Source organism: Ahaetulla prasina, chromosome 2 (assembly GCF_028640845.1).
Source record: "Ahaetulla prasina isolate Xishuangbanna chromosome 2, ASM2864084v1, whole genome shotgun sequence".
Lineage (NCBI taxonomy): Eukaryota > Metazoa > Chordata > Lepidosauria > Squamata > Colubridae > Ahaetulla > Ahaetulla prasina.
In genome coordinates, this window is record NC_080540.1 from 170,064,116 (window position 1) to 170,082,362 (window position 18,247).

General features: G+C 40.5%; 1 protein-coding gene across 6 annotated transcripts in view; it reads right to left on the reverse strand.

Moving 5' to 3' along the window:
• Positions 1–18,247, reverse strand: part of HDAC7 (histone deacetylase 7) — a 257,378-nt gene that overhangs the window by 236,447 nt on the left and 2,684 nt on the right. The window contains exon 1 of one of the 6 annotated variants that reach the window (XM_058173332.1): positions 4,008–4,195. The exons of the other annotated variants lie outside the window; for them this stretch is intronic. Coding sequence (XP_058029315.1) covers positions 4,008–4,083 — 76 coding nt within the window. The 5' untranslated portion in view covers positions 4,084–4,195. Of the gene's footprint in view, positions 1–4,007; positions 4,196–18,247 lie in introns of those variants that run through there. 6 annotated transcript variants of the gene reach the window in all.

Consider the following 18,247-nt stretch of genomic DNA (forward strand, 5'->3'; position numbering starts at 1 on the left):
AGCCCCGCTTCCTCCCGCACTACCACCTCTTTGTTCGGGTTGCTTACCTTCTGCAGCGGCTGGTCCATAGTCCAGAAGGCAAGTGACCAGAGTTTTTGGTGGCCCCCAGCCAGCCGCCGCTGCTGGAAAGTGGCTGGAAGCAGCGGCTGGCCGCAGGCCACCAAAAAGTACCAGAGGTCACGGAAAAAGCTGCTGCCGTGGCCGCCATGTTCTTTGCGCATGCGCATCCCATTGGACTTGCAAGGCAATGGGATGCGCGTGCACAAAGAACATGGTGGTGACGAACATGGCGGGCGGGGTGAGCGAGCAGCAATCAGGGGACCGGTTTGGGGTTGTGGCTAGCCAGCCATCGCTACCGGTTCGGCAACCTTGGCCAAATTTCCACCAACGGTTCACACGAGCCGGTGTAAACCATCTGAATACCACCTCTGGACTCTGCCCTAATTTTGCTAGGTTTAAGTTGATCTGAAGAATTGCTTTGGCAGGCTTAAAGAGAGCCATAGAGATGGATGTCAGCCCTTTGAGGGAAGGCAGGAAACAGGGGTCCACAAATCTGATTGGGACCACTTTATTGATACAGGCAATAATAACAGAATCTTGAAATCAGAATCTGACTAAATTCTCCCTTCCCTATCTCTTATAATAAGAGTAAATGAGGGAGAGGTCAACCTGAACTTTTGAGCTTTGTTTTCATGCTTTAGCTGTGGCCTGAGCTTAAGCATGCTTTTATTTATGTAACGTATTGCTGTCTCTGCCTGGCTTCCGAAGGTCATCTCCATAGCTCTCTACACTCCCTACTAACAATAAAGGTCTTTCTCAAAACACAAGTGGTTTTTGCTTCCTGAGCTTCCCAGCCCCACAGGCCTTTCACTCAAAAGGGTGTCCAGGCAAAGTTCAACCTAGAGACGTAGAGATGGGATCATTTAGGTTATCTCACACGTCTACTACTGTGGTTCTGCTTGGACATTACATTTGGGATATTTTAAGCTATGGCCATACATTCTAAACATGATGACTCAAAATAAGTCCGGATGGATTCAATGGTACATATGTCAATTACCCCAGTACCTGGATGAAACTGTCTATCTAGACCTGTTCCAGTCCGGCTTCCGGCTTCCGGCCCGGATACAGCACTGAGACGGCTTTGGTCGCGTTGGTGGATGATCTCTGGAGGGCCAGGGATAGGGGTTATTCCTCTGCCTTGGTCCTATTAGACCTCTCAGTGGCTTTTGATACCATCAACCACGGTATCCTGCTGCACCGGTTGGAGGGATTGGGAGTGGGAGGCACCGTTTTTCGGTGGTTCTCCTCCTATCTCTCCGATCGGTCGCAGTCTGTGTTGACAGGGGGGCAGAGGTCGACCCCGAGGCGCCTCACCTGTGGGGTGCCGCAGGGGTCGATTCTCTCGCCCCTTCTGTTCAACATCTATATGAAGCCACTGGGTGAGATCATCAGTGGTTTCGGTGTGAGGTACCAGCTGTACGCTGATGACACCCAGCTGTACTTTTCCACACCGGACCACCCCAACAAAGCTATCGAAGTGTTGTCCCGGTGTCTGGAGGCCGTACGGGTCTGGATGGGGAGAAACAGGCTCAAGCTCAATCCCTCCAAGACAGAGTGACTGTGGATGCCGGCATCCCGGTACAGTCAGCTGCAGCCGCGGCTGACTGTTGGGTGCGAGTCATTGGCCGCGATGGAGAGGGTGCGCAACTTGGGCATCCTCCTGGATGAACGGCTGTCCTTGGAAGATCATCTGGCGGCCGTCTCCAGGAGGGCTTTTTACCAGGTTCGCCTGGTTCGCCAGTTGCGCCCCTTTCTAGACCGGGATGCCCTATGCACAGTCACTCACACTCTCGTGACGTCTCGTCTGGACTACTGCAATGCTCTCTACATGGGGCTCCCCTTGAGGAGCACCCGGAGGCTCCAGTTAGTTCAGAATGCGGCTGCGCGGGTGATAGAGGGAGCCCCTCGTGGCTCCCATGTGACACCTCTCCTGCGCAGACTGCACTGGCTACCTGTGGTCTTCCGGGTGCGCTTCAAGGTTTTGGTGACTATCTTCAAAGCGCTCCATGGCATAGGGCCGGGATACTTACGGGACCGCCTGCTGCTACCGGATACCTCTCACCGACCCGTGCGCTCTCACAGAGAGGGACTCCTCAGGGTGCCGTCGGCCAGACAGTGCCGGCTGGCGACACCCAGGGGAAGGGCCTTCTCTGTGGGGGCTCCCACCCTCTGGAACGAGCTTCCCCCAGGACTTCGCCAACTTCCTGACCTCCGAACCTTTCGCCGCGAGCTTAAGACACATCTATTTATTTGCGCAGGACTGGACTAGATTTTAAATTCGAATTGGTTTTAATGGGGATTTTATTATTTTTATTATCATCATTTTAATTATTCGGCCAATTATAATAAGTTTTTTAATGGATGTTTTTATTTGTATTTATATGTATATTTTTATCTGGTTGTTAACCGCCCTGAGTCCCTAGGGAGATAGGGCGGTATAAAAATATGAAAAATAAATAAATAAATAAAATCAATGTCTGTCTATATAATTGCAGTTTTGTTTGCCTCACTATAATCTTCCTTTCCTTTCCTTTCCTTTCCTTTCCTTTCCTTTCCTTTCCTTTCCTTTCCTTTCCTTTCCTTTCCTTCCCTTCCTTTTTCTTCCCTTCCCTTCCTTTCCTTTCCTTCCCTTTTCCTTCTCTTTCCCTTCCTTTCCTTCCCTTCCCTTTCCCTTTCCCTTTCCCACTCCACTCCATTGTAGGACACAAAATTTTGTCTCTTCCATTCAGGAGAATTACCAATGGCTTTGGATATTTTTTTCTCTCTTCTTGGAGGAAGAGGCAGAGGTTGAAACCATTCTGACCATATACATTTTAAGACTGTAGGTGCAGCAGCCACAACACTACAGCAGCAGCAGGAGCCACAGTCATCCCGTCATTTACATATGTTAATTTGCACAATTTGCTCCAACTATTCTTAGCTTGAACTTATTTTTAACACCAGCCTGGTGCCAGCTGTCGTAGAAGGCAGCACCCATGAAATGTAGCCTTGGCTGAGAAGGCTGCCTTTTACTGTTAAGGTTTGGAGGTAGAATAAGTATGATGGAGCGGGGCAGTGAACAGTTAATGGCAAACAAACAAGAGAAAGCTGGGAATGAGAAAATACAGGGCTGTGCAGAATTAAGCAGAAGAAACTCTAAAAGAGTGGAAAAGAAATATTAGCACCAGGAGCTGTGGTTTTTGGTTTTTTTTTAAGTAGAAGATCTGGGGGTCCATCTATGTGACTTCTAGCTACATAAAGCTAGCTAGCATAAAGTAATTGCTGAAACCCCTTCTCTGCTAGGCTAGGCAACAGAACAGCTTGGTCTAATATAGTTTCCGATGCTGTTCTGAGTGAACAGCCTTACTTTTAACAAAAAAAAGGATAAATAGCTCAAGATACATTCCTCCAGCTAATCCTAAACTGCTGTATCCTGGACATACCCATCACTTTCCCTTTTTGGAGTTAATAATACTATGCAAACTTCAGAAAGGGAATAAAAATAGGAAAGTAGAGAAAGTCAGGAGGAGATAAGTAAAAGAAAAGGAAATATAGCCCCATCTAGTTCCCACCAACAGCGTGCACTACATCTCTCTATACCATTTTTCTCTTTGTGAACCATCCTTGTTCCAACCACACCCATACGCTGCTTCATTTGTTCTCACTTTTCCTCTTTGCTCTCACCTCTTTCTTTTCCAGAATTCTGTCAGTTCTACCCGGTCACGATTTAGTTAGCCTTCCCCTTCCTTGTGACCTATTTGCTTTTTTTTTTCTAGCGTAAATTTGTTTTGAAATTTGATTGATTTCATTCAATCTCACTTTATGACCACCTCAGTCCACTGGGGTCGTACTGCTGCTCACTGATATTCAAGTCACATTCATTCATCCTACATTCATCCTTGACCCCCCTCCTTCTTGCTTTTTCACACAAACATACAGGTTCGTTTGCACTGCATTTTACTTACTTTTATGTTCCTCTAAACCAGGGGTGTCAAACTGGATTTCTTCGAGGGCCGGATCAGCAGTGTAGTTCTCCTTCATGGGCCAGTGAGGATGGTGGAGGCAGCAAGGGGGGGGCAGGATGGATGCCTCCTGCAGCCTGCCAGCTAAAACGGGGCATATGGGTCTGTGTGCCCCCCCGGTGCTTCATTTTCACCCTCCATGGCCTCCTGCAGCACTCTGCCGCCCATTTGCGGGCCCATTTTTCAGGCCATTTTTCGGCCCATTTTCAGCCGGCAGAGTGCTGCAGGAGGCCATGCAGGGTGAAAATGAGGCGCAGGAGCCCGCACGCATCCCGTTTTAGCCGCCAGAGGCACCATGGGCTGGTCCTTTGTTATTTCCAGGCCAGTTCCATAGGCCGGATTTAAGCATCCCGTGGCCCGGATGCAGCCCGCGGGTCTTGAGTTTGACACCCCTGCTCTAAACATATTCAATTTTTAGTCTCACAGGAAGCAGGGGGAAATGCTCTTATACAAAGCCATTTTTGCTGCTTCTTTTTTTTTTCCTTTTTTTTGGACATACCCTCATTCCTTGCAAAAGGCATTTGCTACTACTACTATCTTTAGTATTGGTTAAGTCTTAACATTTCCATCTTTAGTAAACATTCTACCAAGGTACACAAAGTTATGTACTTGCTTTAGTTTTTCACTATTGATGCATAGCTTGCAATCATTGAAATTACAGCTCACGTCCTGTTACACTGTATCTTCTATATAAGGACTCATGGACTCAATTTATAACACTTCACCTAATAAAACATCCAGGAAATACTGACCTCTTTTACATGCAATTACTGTTATCAGATCAGTACAAAACAGTTTCTCTGAATGTGGCTAAATTCTTTTATGCTGTATGCAAAATTAGGCAGACTCTAACTGCTCACTGATAATCCACCACCAATCATAATATATTATTTTGTCTGTGTTTTTTACTTTGAACTATTATTGTTTTTTAAAACTTTTTGTACAGACTATTTGTAATGCTGGTCTGTGACCATAATAAAGATTAATTTATTTCAATCATTCACTTCCTTTACTCTGTCAAACACAATTATGTCAGTCTTTTAACAAACTAATTTTCAGGTTACATTCCTTGTTTCTGCAAATTATTTCAAGTTATATCCATGAAGACATTCAACCATACATCCCTAATCAATGCTGACTTATATATTCAGCATTCCATGCTTCCCTCATAAAACCACCCTGCACTTTCCAAAGTTGTTTACTGTTACCTTTCATACTCCTTCTATCAAAACTATCCCAAACACCTTTGTAGGCTTATTTAACAAATAAATATCCCTGTAGATTTTGCTTTCACCCTTTGGTCCACTCCCTTGCTACCTTTCCACAGTCATTCTAGAAGTAAATAATACCTGTGTTTTAGCATTTCTCCAGTTACACCAACTAGTCCTTCAGTTTTATATATTTTTTAACATTTGTGCAATATTATTACATTTTTTTAATTAATGTTTTGTCGCCAACATTCTCATTTTTCTTTACAAACTATTAAATATGCATTCCAGCATTCTCTCACTTCATCCCAAAACTTCTCCTTTTAATTCCATTCATGATCCAGGGAGATCCTTTTTCAATCTTCTTTTATCCATTTCCCAACAATTTTTTTTCATTTCCATCTAAATCACTCTGCAATTTGCTGCATCTGTTCATCAGAACCATTCCTTGCTGTTCTAAGAACATTTTTCAATGTCAAACCTGTATTTTATTCTATATAACCATCATACAATATCGTTTTCTCATTCTCACTTTTTGCAGCGATCTAACATGCAATTGTTTCTCACCTCCAGCCTTTTTCATTTCATCATTCTCCAGACGTTTTCCTATTTTTGTTTCAAAGCTTTTTCATACTTCCCATTAACTTAATTTCAATCACTTCTACAACACTATTTATATTTTTTTGTTCCAGGCAGCTTCCATATTCTCTTTCCTTATGTCCATATTCAATGTGTTAAATTGGAAAAGTAATCTTATCGCCTAATACTTTTTCATAAAAGGGTCAGTTTTCTATGCATTCCTTCTATGTTCATTCTTGTCTTTTTCACTATTTTCATTTCCTTCCATGTCCATTTTCCCCAAAAGCCATCCTGACTTGACAAAATAATTGTCTCTTCCATATTTTTATATTCTTATTCTGTATTCTGCGTTCATTTTCTTGCTTTTTCATATTAATTAATCAATTCCATCATCTTTTACTTTATTCCTTTTCTAAATATATAAATGAAGAGAACTTGAACCGTATGTTCACACAGATCTTAGTCTATGTACATGCTTACTCAACAGTCTCCATCCTCATTCATTCTAAGGTCTTTAAGGCAGCCATATCATTTGTTTTTATCTTCTCATCATGTTCAACTCATCTAGTCATTTCATCTAACACAATAATTTTCTTCATTTCAACTGTAACAATTTAGAAAGTTTTACAATTTATTTCCAAAGACTTTCCTGGTTCTACTATTACACTATCTCCATTCACTGGGGCATCCTATCACCAATCTATGAATTCCTAGTTTCATCCACATTCACAGTAACTTAATTGACACCTTTTTAATTTGACATAAATTGAGCCCTTTCATTCATAATTAAGCTTATACCTTCATTCAAAATCTCTGGAAATCAGGTGGCATACAGATTTAATAAATTACTATATATTCATATTTTTATTGTACACGTAATCATCCACTCCATAAAAAAATCATTCAGATCTCTTACATTTTTCTTTTTTCTTTTTAGTTTCAATCTATTACTGTATTTATTTTTCTTTCATTTCATCTGTCAATTCATACCTTTTATCATTTACTCCTCACATTCCAAACCACAATGCTCTATATGCTATGGTAATCACAAGATGGACCCACAATTGCAGATTTCTGCTGCCTACCATAATTGTGGTCAATCAAGTCTTCTTGGTAAAATAGAGAAGGAACTAGCTAGCTTGCCAGCCTCAATTGCACCCATGTCACAGATGGAATTCCCAGCTAGCGGTAAGGACAGCACTGTTCGGTTTTGGAACTATTTGGCCAGGATGCCACAACCACAACCACAACCACAACCATGGCCACAACCAAAGCTCATTTTTTCCCCCAAACATGCTCACATTATAGTAGACAAACTAGGATTTCTACTCTGGCAGAGGCAGTTGGCTGAGGAATTTTCTCCCATATCAAAGCTATAGATGCAAGGATCTATTAAATGAGTGGATTGCTTGTTAATGTGCTACATTTCTAAGTGTGTAAAAAGTTTATTAGACACATTCACACATTTTGATGTTTTGCATTCTCGGAGGATTGCACCGGGTGATATTTCTCAACAGATCTGACTTACAAGTAACATAGCAACATATATAGGTTTGCCATGGCTTGCATAAAGTCATTGGGGCAAGCCTACGTTCCGCCATATTTTTCTTCTGACTTCAGATATATCCAGTTTGGCAACTAAAATGGCAGCTTCAAGTGGCTGTTGAAGATGGCTTTTAAGAAAGAGCAATGTGAGTTGGTGAAAAACCCTGCACTCTAAGCAGTATTTATACTGATCAAGAGAGCTGCTGAATGCAAGCCAAAGAACCACAGTGAAGACCAGGAGAGGATGAAAAGCAACAAGGGACAATAACTAACCAATGCAGAAAGCATGGTGGGTGCTAGAAGATGATGAAAGAGAAGATCAAAGGTTTCATCAAGCAGAAAAAAAGCCAGCTGCTGTTTTGACTGTGGCAACAAGGAAACTGCCACCGTTCTCTGTAAGCCTCTTCCTAACTCTAAATTAGGAAACAGGCAGAGTTAGAAATAGAATAGTGCACGCATTTTAAACTCGCTTCATAATCTGCAACCATATGCTTAGTGAGGCTGCGGATGCTCTGTCTTGAATACAGAAACAAAAGTGCTCTTAGCAAGGCAAGTTTAAAGCTCAGGGCCTGGACAGAGATGAAGGAAGGAGAGCTGAAATGACCATGGCAAATAATATTTGATTACTTTGCTATCATTTATTAAGGAATGTTACCGGGAAACTGAAACCAACAATGTTGACCAAAAAAATAAAAATAAAATAAAGCCTCCCCAGCAATTTGATTGCTTGGTTGCCTAGTTGTTGGGGAAAGAAAGTAAAAAGAAGTGGAGTCTTGTGCTGAATGTCAATGAAATCCTCATAATTCATTCACACACCCCACGATGAATCAAAACTTGGCACTGTTAGTTAGAGGAGACAAGTGACATTTCATGCAACAAGTGACAGAAAACTATGGTTTATTGCTAAATATAATGTTCTTATCAATGGTGCACTCCCAGCTTCTCAGCTATACATCCACTTTTCACATCATTTTAAGTATATATTTTTAAATGTTCTTTGTGGATTTGAGTGGATGGCAATCACTCCTCCTTTCCTCCTCCTCCTCCTCCTCCTCCTCCTCCTCCTCCTCCTCCTCCTCCTCCTCCTCCTCCTCCTCCTCCTCCTATCTTCTTGCTTCTTTGCTATTCTAATCCAGTCTTTTTCTGGTGGTATATTTACAAAACCATAGGGAAAGTGCAACACACCATATGTTCTGATTTCCAAACTTCTTCAATACCCAGAATTTTTACAGTCCCATTAGTCTGTTTCAGGCTATTCTCTTCAGCACAACTACCACTGACATTAAATGGTGTAGGGTTTCCTGCCTAAGCAGGGAGTTGGACTAGAAGACCTCCAAGGTCCCTTCCAACTCTGTTATTCTGTTTTAACTTCGGGTCTGTTTAATCTGTTTTTCCCCTTTTCTAACATGGTCAACATAAGAAGTTTCAAGATAGCCTCTTCAGTATCAATAGTACAGTAATTACTCTCTAATTAACCTCCTCTACATATAAAAAACAGCTTGTCTTTCTTTTTCCATAGTATGGGCAACAGGCTTCCGAATCAGCTGTTTCCATGCTAATACTTGATGGTACAAAGGGAGAGTGCTGCTCTTCTTTGAAAATAATGAGAAAATGTCTGTATTCAAGTAGTATAAAATATAAGTAAAACAGAATAAGTAGATCAGAGGCACACTAGTAAAATGTATAAATAGCAACATTCAAGTCACGATTTTATGCAACACCCAAGTTGAGCAATTAACTTTACATTTTTGAAAAACAGAAAGGAAAAAAAAATGTGTTGAAACACATGCTTTCCTCCTGAAAAATCCAAATGTGGACACTCAACCTCCTGGCCTTCTTGTTTTTAAAAAAATGCTGCTGCTTCTCTTTCAAATTATACTTGTATTTTATTTTAGAGGAGAAAAAAAATACCAAAATTTTTTTTGGCAAACCCATGATTAAGATTTATTGATGGCGCTCTTTCATGTACTTAAACGGAGATTTAGATCACATTCTTAAATGGAGATCTAGATCACAGGATTCTAGAGCAGATTTACTAATGACGGGACAATGCACAACAAGTCTGGCACCCAGTTACTGATGAACTACAACTCCCAGCATTCCTCACCACTGGCTGTCAAGCTTGTTGCTGCATTAAACATGGTAGAAGCTACTCAGCACGTTAAAAATCTTTAATGCACACCAGATTGAGGCCACATAAATTAGCTAATTGCCATCTGCAAAACGGAGGAGGCAGCCCAATGTTATGCCTTCTGCCATTTGAATATGTTGCCCCACCTTTTCCATGGTTAACAGATGCTTTTATTTTTTTTTAACCCAATGTAATCTGGCAATTCGCTATTGTGTTCTTGGGCATTTCTGCCCTGAGAAATCTTAACTCCCAGTGTTGCTACTGTACTGACCAGCAATGCCAAAAGTCAATTGAGTCATTTGTATCCTATCTGATACAAATTTTAAAAAGGGGATCCGTGTCCATCTTTTTACATTATCAAGTTTCTTACTTTTTTATTATATTTTAATTATATTTTAAAGACATGAATTAGTTGGAAGAAGGAGACGAATTGTGCCTTTCAACAGTTCAGGTTATCTGGCAGTGCAGTATTATCTTTATTATCACCTTCAAGGTTGTTTTTCGAAAATACATGAAAAGTCATTGATGGCTTTATAGTAGATTTTCCGCAACATTCTGCAAAATTTATTTCTCATATAGCTGTTCTCTTCCCACACACTTTTTCCTCCTGTATCGGCATATCTGCTTCTTACCCAAAGGTTGGGTACCGATATCCAAATACAAAACATGTGCATGCCATCAGCTATGAAAAGCCCACGCAAGAAAGAAAGAAAGAAAGAAAGAAAGAAAGAAAGAAAGAAAGAAAGAAAGAAAGAAAGAGAAATGCTCACCTTTTCCATTAACTCCCACCCTCAATAACAATAATAAAAGTTCTTTTGCTTTTCCCCACTGAGTGGTCACAGACATTTTAATCAGGGCAAAAAGAGATTTACATATGGGAATATCTTCCCTTTATTAAACACAGTATGTCTGACACAAGAGGATTGTACAACCGACGACTCATATCCGAGCGCAAGCTGTCATTTGTGAAATCACTTCTGACTGTTACCAGCCTGAAATCACTTGTAACGATTGCAGGTCAAGCAAATTTCTGGTTTTGCCCATGTAAAAGGAAAAAAAAATTGAGCTGCTTGGTGATTGGAGCAGAAGTCTAGGAGATTCAGAGGCATCTCATCTGGGTGATGGAGAAGCTAGTTTTAGAATTGCAAATTTTGAACTTTTTTCTTTTTTCTTTTTGTCTCATTAGCAAACTGTATCATCCAGCAAGCAATGCCCTAATGAGCCCATGGGACGGAGAGGGCAAGCTGAAAGACACAGCACCTTGGTCAGCAACTTCACTATAATTTTCCCAGCTCTTTGGGACACCTTTCCCCAGAGATCTGGCAGTTCACTCCTTGTTTTCTGGAAGGCTTCGGAAAGCTGGCACTTGCCCACAAGCCTTGAGACAGGCAGAGTCCGGAGCCCATTAAAATGGTGTACCAATCTATGGGAGAGTGCTGCCGTGGGGTACCATGAGTTTTATATGAGTTTTCTTATTTGGATTTTTGTTGTTGTTAGTTTTACTATTTTGTATATGCTGCCCAGAGTTCTTATTACAATATGGGCAGCTATATAGCATAGCTCCCCACTTGGGTTGAGGAGAGCTGAATGGGCTTCCCAAATGCCTCGTCATCACAGCCGCTATTTTCCTCTAGAGCTACAGGCAGTTCTTGACTTAAGACTACAATTTTACAATGCATTTGCCATAGTTGTTAAGCAAATCACTGCAGTAGTTAAGCGGTCATTAAGTGGTCATTAAGTGAATCTGGATTTCCCTATTGACTCTGCTTATCAGAAGCCAGTTGGAAGGTCACGAGATCCTGGGACAATGCAGCTGTCATAAATATATGCCAGTTGACAACCATTTTGATCATGTGACCATGGGGATGTTGCAATAGTTGTAAATAGCGGTGAATAGGGGCCGGTGAATAGCGCAGGCTGGTAATGCCTGTTATTAAGAACACAAAGCCTGCAATTACTGCAGGTTCGAGCCCGGCCCAAGGTTGACTCAGCCTTCCACCCTTTATAAGGTAGGTAAAATGAGGACCCAGATTGTTGGGGGGGCAATAAGTTGACTTTGTAAAAAAATATACAAATAGAATGAGACTATTGCCTTATACACTGTAAGCCGCCCTGAGTCTTCGGAGAAGGGCGGGGTATAAATGTAAACAAAAAAAAAAATTAAAAAAAAATTTGAGAACTGGTCATAATTCACTTTTTTCACTGTGTTGTAACTTCAAAAGGTCGCTAAACAAAGGGTGGTAAGTAGTAGTAGAGCAGATTCTGTGGTACCTCCATGGGACTTACCTGATTTGAGACTGAGCTACACATTATTTCTTTTTAGCATACACAGCATATTTGTTTGAAACAGTTTGTTGATTGTGATGTAAAATAAACCAGCTTTACTATCAGTACTTGAATGACACAAAGACCCTCAAAATGGGGGGATTGCTTCTTTGTATCAGCCATAAAAACATATAGCAACAAACAATAAAAAGGCAGATTATAAAAGTAGATTTGTTTGGAAAGATCCACTGTAGCCTAATCACATATTAACTTATTGGGGTTTTTAAAGGATTAGAAAGAGAATCATGGAAAATCTGATCCTGTAGATTCTAGGAATGCCACACGGGATAAGGTTTTCCAAATCTAAAGAGCTACCACAAAAAGGCAATTTAAAGACAGCCCTTTCCCATATTTCAGTCCAGGAGGGCAACCAGGATTAGCCTCCGATAATGATCTTAGAATTTAGGAATATGACAAACCTACAGATGAATTGAGAAGCCAGCAAAGACTGCAACAATGGTTCTGATCAATAGTTATGTTTTTGGACTGTCTTCAAGGGCAGTTCCACAAATACTATACTGGAATTTATTTATTTGTATCCCACTTTTATTATTTTTACAAATAACTCAAGGCAGTGAGCATATCCATATACTTTCCTCCTCAAATTTTCCCCACAACAACAACTCTGTGTGGTGGATTGGGCTGAGGGAGGGTGACTGGCCCAAAGTCACTCAGCTGCCTGGCTTTCATAGCTAAGGCCAGACTTGAACTCATGGTCTCCCACTTTTGTAGCCTGGTGCCTTAATCTCTAGACCAAACTGGCTCTTTTGAAGCTCAGCCAGGTGCTTAGCTGCACAAATTAACCATTACCTCTATTTTGTCAGGACTGAGTTTCAGATTACTGGCCCTTATCCAGTCCACTACCACACCCAGGCACTGATTAAGCAGCACTTCCACTCCCTTACCTGTATTTGATGAAAAAGAGAGATAAGAGTTCTGTGTCATCAGCATATTGATAGCACTTTCCTCTACATCTCTGAATTAATCTCAGGCAGCAGCTTCATGCAGATATAGAAAAATATGGGGAAATCAAGAAGAACACCGAAGATCCTCACAGTTGTAAACACCAGGGTTAGAAGTCATCCAGTGCCACCTTTTGGAGACAGCCAAGCAGGTATGGATGGGACTACAATCTATTTAACCTACACTTAGCTCAATCATGTATTTCAGAAAAATGCCACAATTGCAGAAATAATACTGAAAGCTACCAAGAAGTTCAGAAAAGTTAGCTAATTTTGCAAATTGTTTCCTGGATGAGATTATCCTGCAGTGATCGCAATTTTATGTACCAAAATCAGACCTCTGAGCAGATTTGAGAAATCAGTTTAACCCAAACATGATAGACTGCAATCTCTTATCTGTTATCACCTTCTTAAACACATTGATCAGTGACAGAATTTCAGGAATGGTATTTCAGACCAAATGAATCCCATTGTTACTTTTCGGTAGTGGTCTCAATTATACACCTTTCAATCAAGGTGAAACTGATCCTTTTACTAAGAAGGATTAATAATCTTCTGGACACAGATCAAATAAACCATGAGGAGGTTGAGAATTGAGTAAATACATGGTTAATTGCAATCTACCACGCCTATTGGCAACATTTTTAGCTCTTTACAATTAACAGTGATCTTTAAAAATTGTATCAAATAACATTTACAAACATAATCATCAAAACTACAGAATGTAAGCTGTGAAGAATACATTTCCTACGGAGACCAGAATTCAGAAGCTACAATTCACTTTTTGCCTCTGGGGTCATGACTGGGTAACGGAATAGTTCTCCATGGAAGTTGTGGTTGGCTCAGAGACTGTCAGCTGGTGGCCTTTGGAGAGCTTTTGCCTAAAATGAAATCTTAGAAAGCTGATCTGAAGACATTTTTAAAAAGCATATAACTAATATACACTTAGTTTTCCAACAAACTAAAGACCCACCAGATTCTACAGAGTAAAATGGCACTGGGCGATTCTAATACGTTTGCCTGCTTTTCTATTTTAAAAGTCAAGAAGAATTTTGCTAAAACCTCATTATTTTGCAAATAATTGTTTAAATACTAAAAAAAAAGGAGTCAAGAAATGCTCCTCCATTATGACCAACTCCCATCAAAGCCCTTTTGACACTTCACTTATGAGATTCTCATATCTCTCTATTCAGTTCTCAATAACAGGGGTTCGGAATGTCAGCATTTCCTGTAGTTTGGGTTTCCATCCTAACATGGAGCATGGCTGGAATAAATATTTGGTACTGGGCACCATCTTATCAACAGGCACATAAATTGACGGAAGTTCAGAGAGGAGCAGGAGAAGCAATCAAGCAGCTGGAAGGGCTGAGATAGGAGTAGAGATTAAAAAGCTGGATACTTAAGGGGGGAACAGCTTCCAGAGGGGTGGCTATGCTATCCTGCTGCTGTAAGAGACAATTAAAAAATACAGGCATTTTAAAGACCAATTAGTATGCAAAGAGTTGATCTTTCATGGCCTAGATTTAACTTCTTCACATGAAGTTCACAGAAATATCTTCTACTACTACCAATCCAGACGTCTTTAACATGCCATAACACTTTTCCTTATTTTGAATTGACAGGGTGGCTGTGAAGTGCTTTGCTAACAAAGAAATTTGTCTTAAAACCAGGCAGTCAATACTTGAAGTCAAGGCATATACGGCTCCTGAATTCTCTGGTGTTTCCTCCAGAATATCTCCCAAATGTAACAGAAAGGGATTATTAGTGACAGCAATCCTATTAAATATTCTGAATAAATATTCAGCCGCGGTGTGGCTCAGGCTGTAAGAAGCCTGTTATTAAACACAGCTGCCTGCAATTACTGCAGGTTCTAGTCCCACCAGGCCCAAGGTTGACTCAGCCTTCCATCCTTTATAAGGTAGGTAAAATGAGGACCCAGATTGTTGGGGGGGCAATAAGTTGACTTTGTATATAAATATACAAATAGAATGAGACTATTGCCTTACACAATGTAAGCTGCCCTGAGTCTTCGGAGAAGGGCGGGATATAAATGTAAATAAATAAATAAATAAATAAATAAATAAATAAATAAATAAATAAATAAATAAATAAATGTAAATGAAATGTGACAGAAATTAAATTATTTCATGTTTTCACTTTAGTAACATTGTGCCCTCTACTGTTAGAGAAAATATTTGTATCTTTCTTGCTTTTAAAATGTAACAAAATAAAATTTCAAATCGATAAAAGAAATTAAAAACTCTCTCCCTCCCTCCCTCTCTCTCACACACACACACGCACACATACACACGACTTTAGGATCTGGATTTGCCAATATTCAAATGTATTTTATTTCAGGCCAAGACCAGCATAAGGCAACATTTAAAACTGAACAAAGAATCCTTCCAAATACAGCAATTGATGTATACAAACTTTCAGCAAGATAAATTGAACTTTCAACTTATAGGAAAGAATTTTAAAATCCTTATGGGACAAATTCAATTATGATTAATTTTATGTGGAAAGTATTAAAGTGATTGCTTCTATGAGGTTTGGGATCCATCCTTCAGGGTTAAAGAAGCAGCCTTCCAATTACCATTAAAAAAAATAGCCCACATGGACCTTAGGCTGATTGAAGGTGCACCTTCATGGCCTAGCCCAGGGGTCTGCAAACTTGGCTCTTTTAAGACTTGTGGACCTCAAGTCCCAGAGTTCCTCAGCCAGCTTTAGGTTCTGGATCTGCCAATATTCAAATGTATTTTATTGTATCTGGGAGGAATTCTGGGAGTTGAAGTCCACAAGTCTTAAAAGAGCCAAGTTTGCAGACCCCTGGGCTAGCCAATCAGGTGACATGTTTCAAGATCCCTCCAGGTCAAATTGTAAATGTTAAAACAAAGGCTGTGGCTTGGTCAAGCCAACTCAAAACTCAGCTCTGCACAGGCTAGCTCTACTAAGCCTGAGCAACTCTTCAGGTTGGAAGGCCAACGATGCTTCAGAGTATGAATTACATCAATGCTGCACACAACCAACTCAGCTTCTTCGCCTTTTCTAATTAAAACCGTCATTGAACTCAATCATTATCAGAAAGATGGATGGATGGAAAGATGCTTAATTGTTACCCTCTAAAAGAAGCCACTGGCTTGTATTGGGTGGAATGCCTCTTAGGCTGCACACAAAATGGGGAGAGGAGAGAGATTGATGAGGACGATATCTTCATGTTTGGACAAGACCAAGTAATCAGGATGTTGCCGAACACCTTGTAAGACCATGTACAGACAATAGGTATACATAGAGAAAGCTGTTTCTGGATTCTATCCCAGCCTCATAAATGTTCTGTACATATTTGGAAAAACCAATTGTTGAATCAGCAGGAACAGCTTATCTGAACAGAATTTGGAATGCTATCAACAGTGTCTTTAGAAGTTCATTCACTTTTTTTAACTAGTTTTTGATTTTATCAACCACTCTGCAGAAGCATAAGAAATGGACAACTTATTAGTAACCTTGACTATCACTAAGTATTGTTATCTTTTTATTCTCGATGAATGTATTTTATTCTCCTTATGTACACTGAGAGCATATACACCAAAGACAAATTCCTTGTGGGTCCAATCACACTTGGCCAATAAAGAATTCTGTCTATCTTAGACCGAGGCAGCAGCCCTGTTCCCTTCAGTCTCCATAACTCCATTTTATCAACATAAAGCACGTTAAAGCAGTTCACGAGGGTTTCAGGGAAGTCTCCTTCCCAGCCCTACCTAGAATTATGGAGCACCGTAGTAGGGATTTTCATCTGGAAAGAGGATTATAGAACATCTGGAGGAACGGCACAAGTTTGGGGAAGGCAGCTTTAGTGGATGTCTAAAGGACTGTAGCTTCCTCTTTGCCCCCACTTTCTTTCTTGCGCTGAGAACACTTTTACACCAAACCTCCACTATCAAACAGCAGTAAGAAAGGACATTGTGTGTACCGTAAATAGCATTTGTTTTGTTTGTTCTCAGCTAGCCATACATCTATTTATAAGATAGAGGAAAGAGAAGATTGTGACCATAACTAAAGTTCCCTTTTTTTCTGAATATTGCTTTCTTTGTAGCTTGCTTCCCCTGTAAGCAATTCTGCCTGTTCCCCCACCCTGCCAACAACTTCAGGAACACCACAAGAACAAGCCTTTCTGGAGCCCACCAGGAAACACGCAGCCAAAAAAGAAGTAAACACCATTCTCTTTTTGTCCTGTTTCCTTTCCACAAAGCTGATCTCAGCCCTACCCCCGAACGTGCTAAATTGCTGGAATCTCAAGCAAACTTCTTTGTTACATGCAGCTCACCCATATCTATCCAACTTGTAATTCTTATTCATCTGATGCCTGGAGGAAGGCAAGCTGTCTGGAAGAGGGGCAACCACAGCTGACTTCCTCCATCAAGTTGCATTAAGTTTGTTGTATTTTTTCTTAGCTTAAAAACAAGGTAACAAAATGATCAGACAAAGCCTTTCCTTCTTGATTTTTTATAGCAAGGACCTTCTGGTTCATCTTGAAAAAAAATAACGATTTTTACATTGGTTTTACATATTATAGTTTTTATTATTAATCTTTAACTTACAATATTCTGGTTTCATCTTAGAATTTTAGACACTAGACTTAAAATGAATGCTTGATATTGACTGCACACCACCCTATCAAAACATTTCATTTGAGGGGCAGCATGTGACATTCTTAAAATGAAAAATGTGCAAAATGCTTTTCCACAGTTTAGCTCAATACTACTTAGTTTTGTGTATGCAGTTTTGTGTATGCACATTTACACACACACATTCGGGAACACAGTTCAGTTCAGAGGAGATTCCTTCCTCTCGGCATACAGAGGCAAGTTGCAATCCTACACCTGAATGGATCGCCTGTTGAATTCAGGGAAAGTTATTGCTGATCAGGTGTGCAAAGTTTGCCTTATGCTGAATAAAGCAAAACTTCAAAAAACTTATATGCAGCCCTGGATTTTAAAAGGCTTTTATGAAATGTGAGTAGCAGCAAACCTATCCATACCTGGTGCAATCCCATAGCTGAGGCTAGATGGCATCCCTGTGCAAGAAGATCAGTTCAGGTAAATTGGAATGAATAGACTGCATGATATGGATGACAGGGACAACACACACACACACACACACACACACACACACACACAATATTCTGGGGGACAAAGTATTTATAGATTTACCTTTTATGTGCGCTAGAAGGTCTAATTATCTTCCATGGGCATGAAACCATTTTTTCCCCAAACTTCTGAAAACTGATCTGCCTTTCCAACTCCCTTGGATTCAACCAAAGTGATTTAGAATAGAGCAGAAAGGGGAAACAGACCATTCAGAAGATACAGTGGGTGTCTATTCTCCAGAAAGCCTTGTACATGTGAATGTGTGTGCTGGGATTAACTTTTGCTA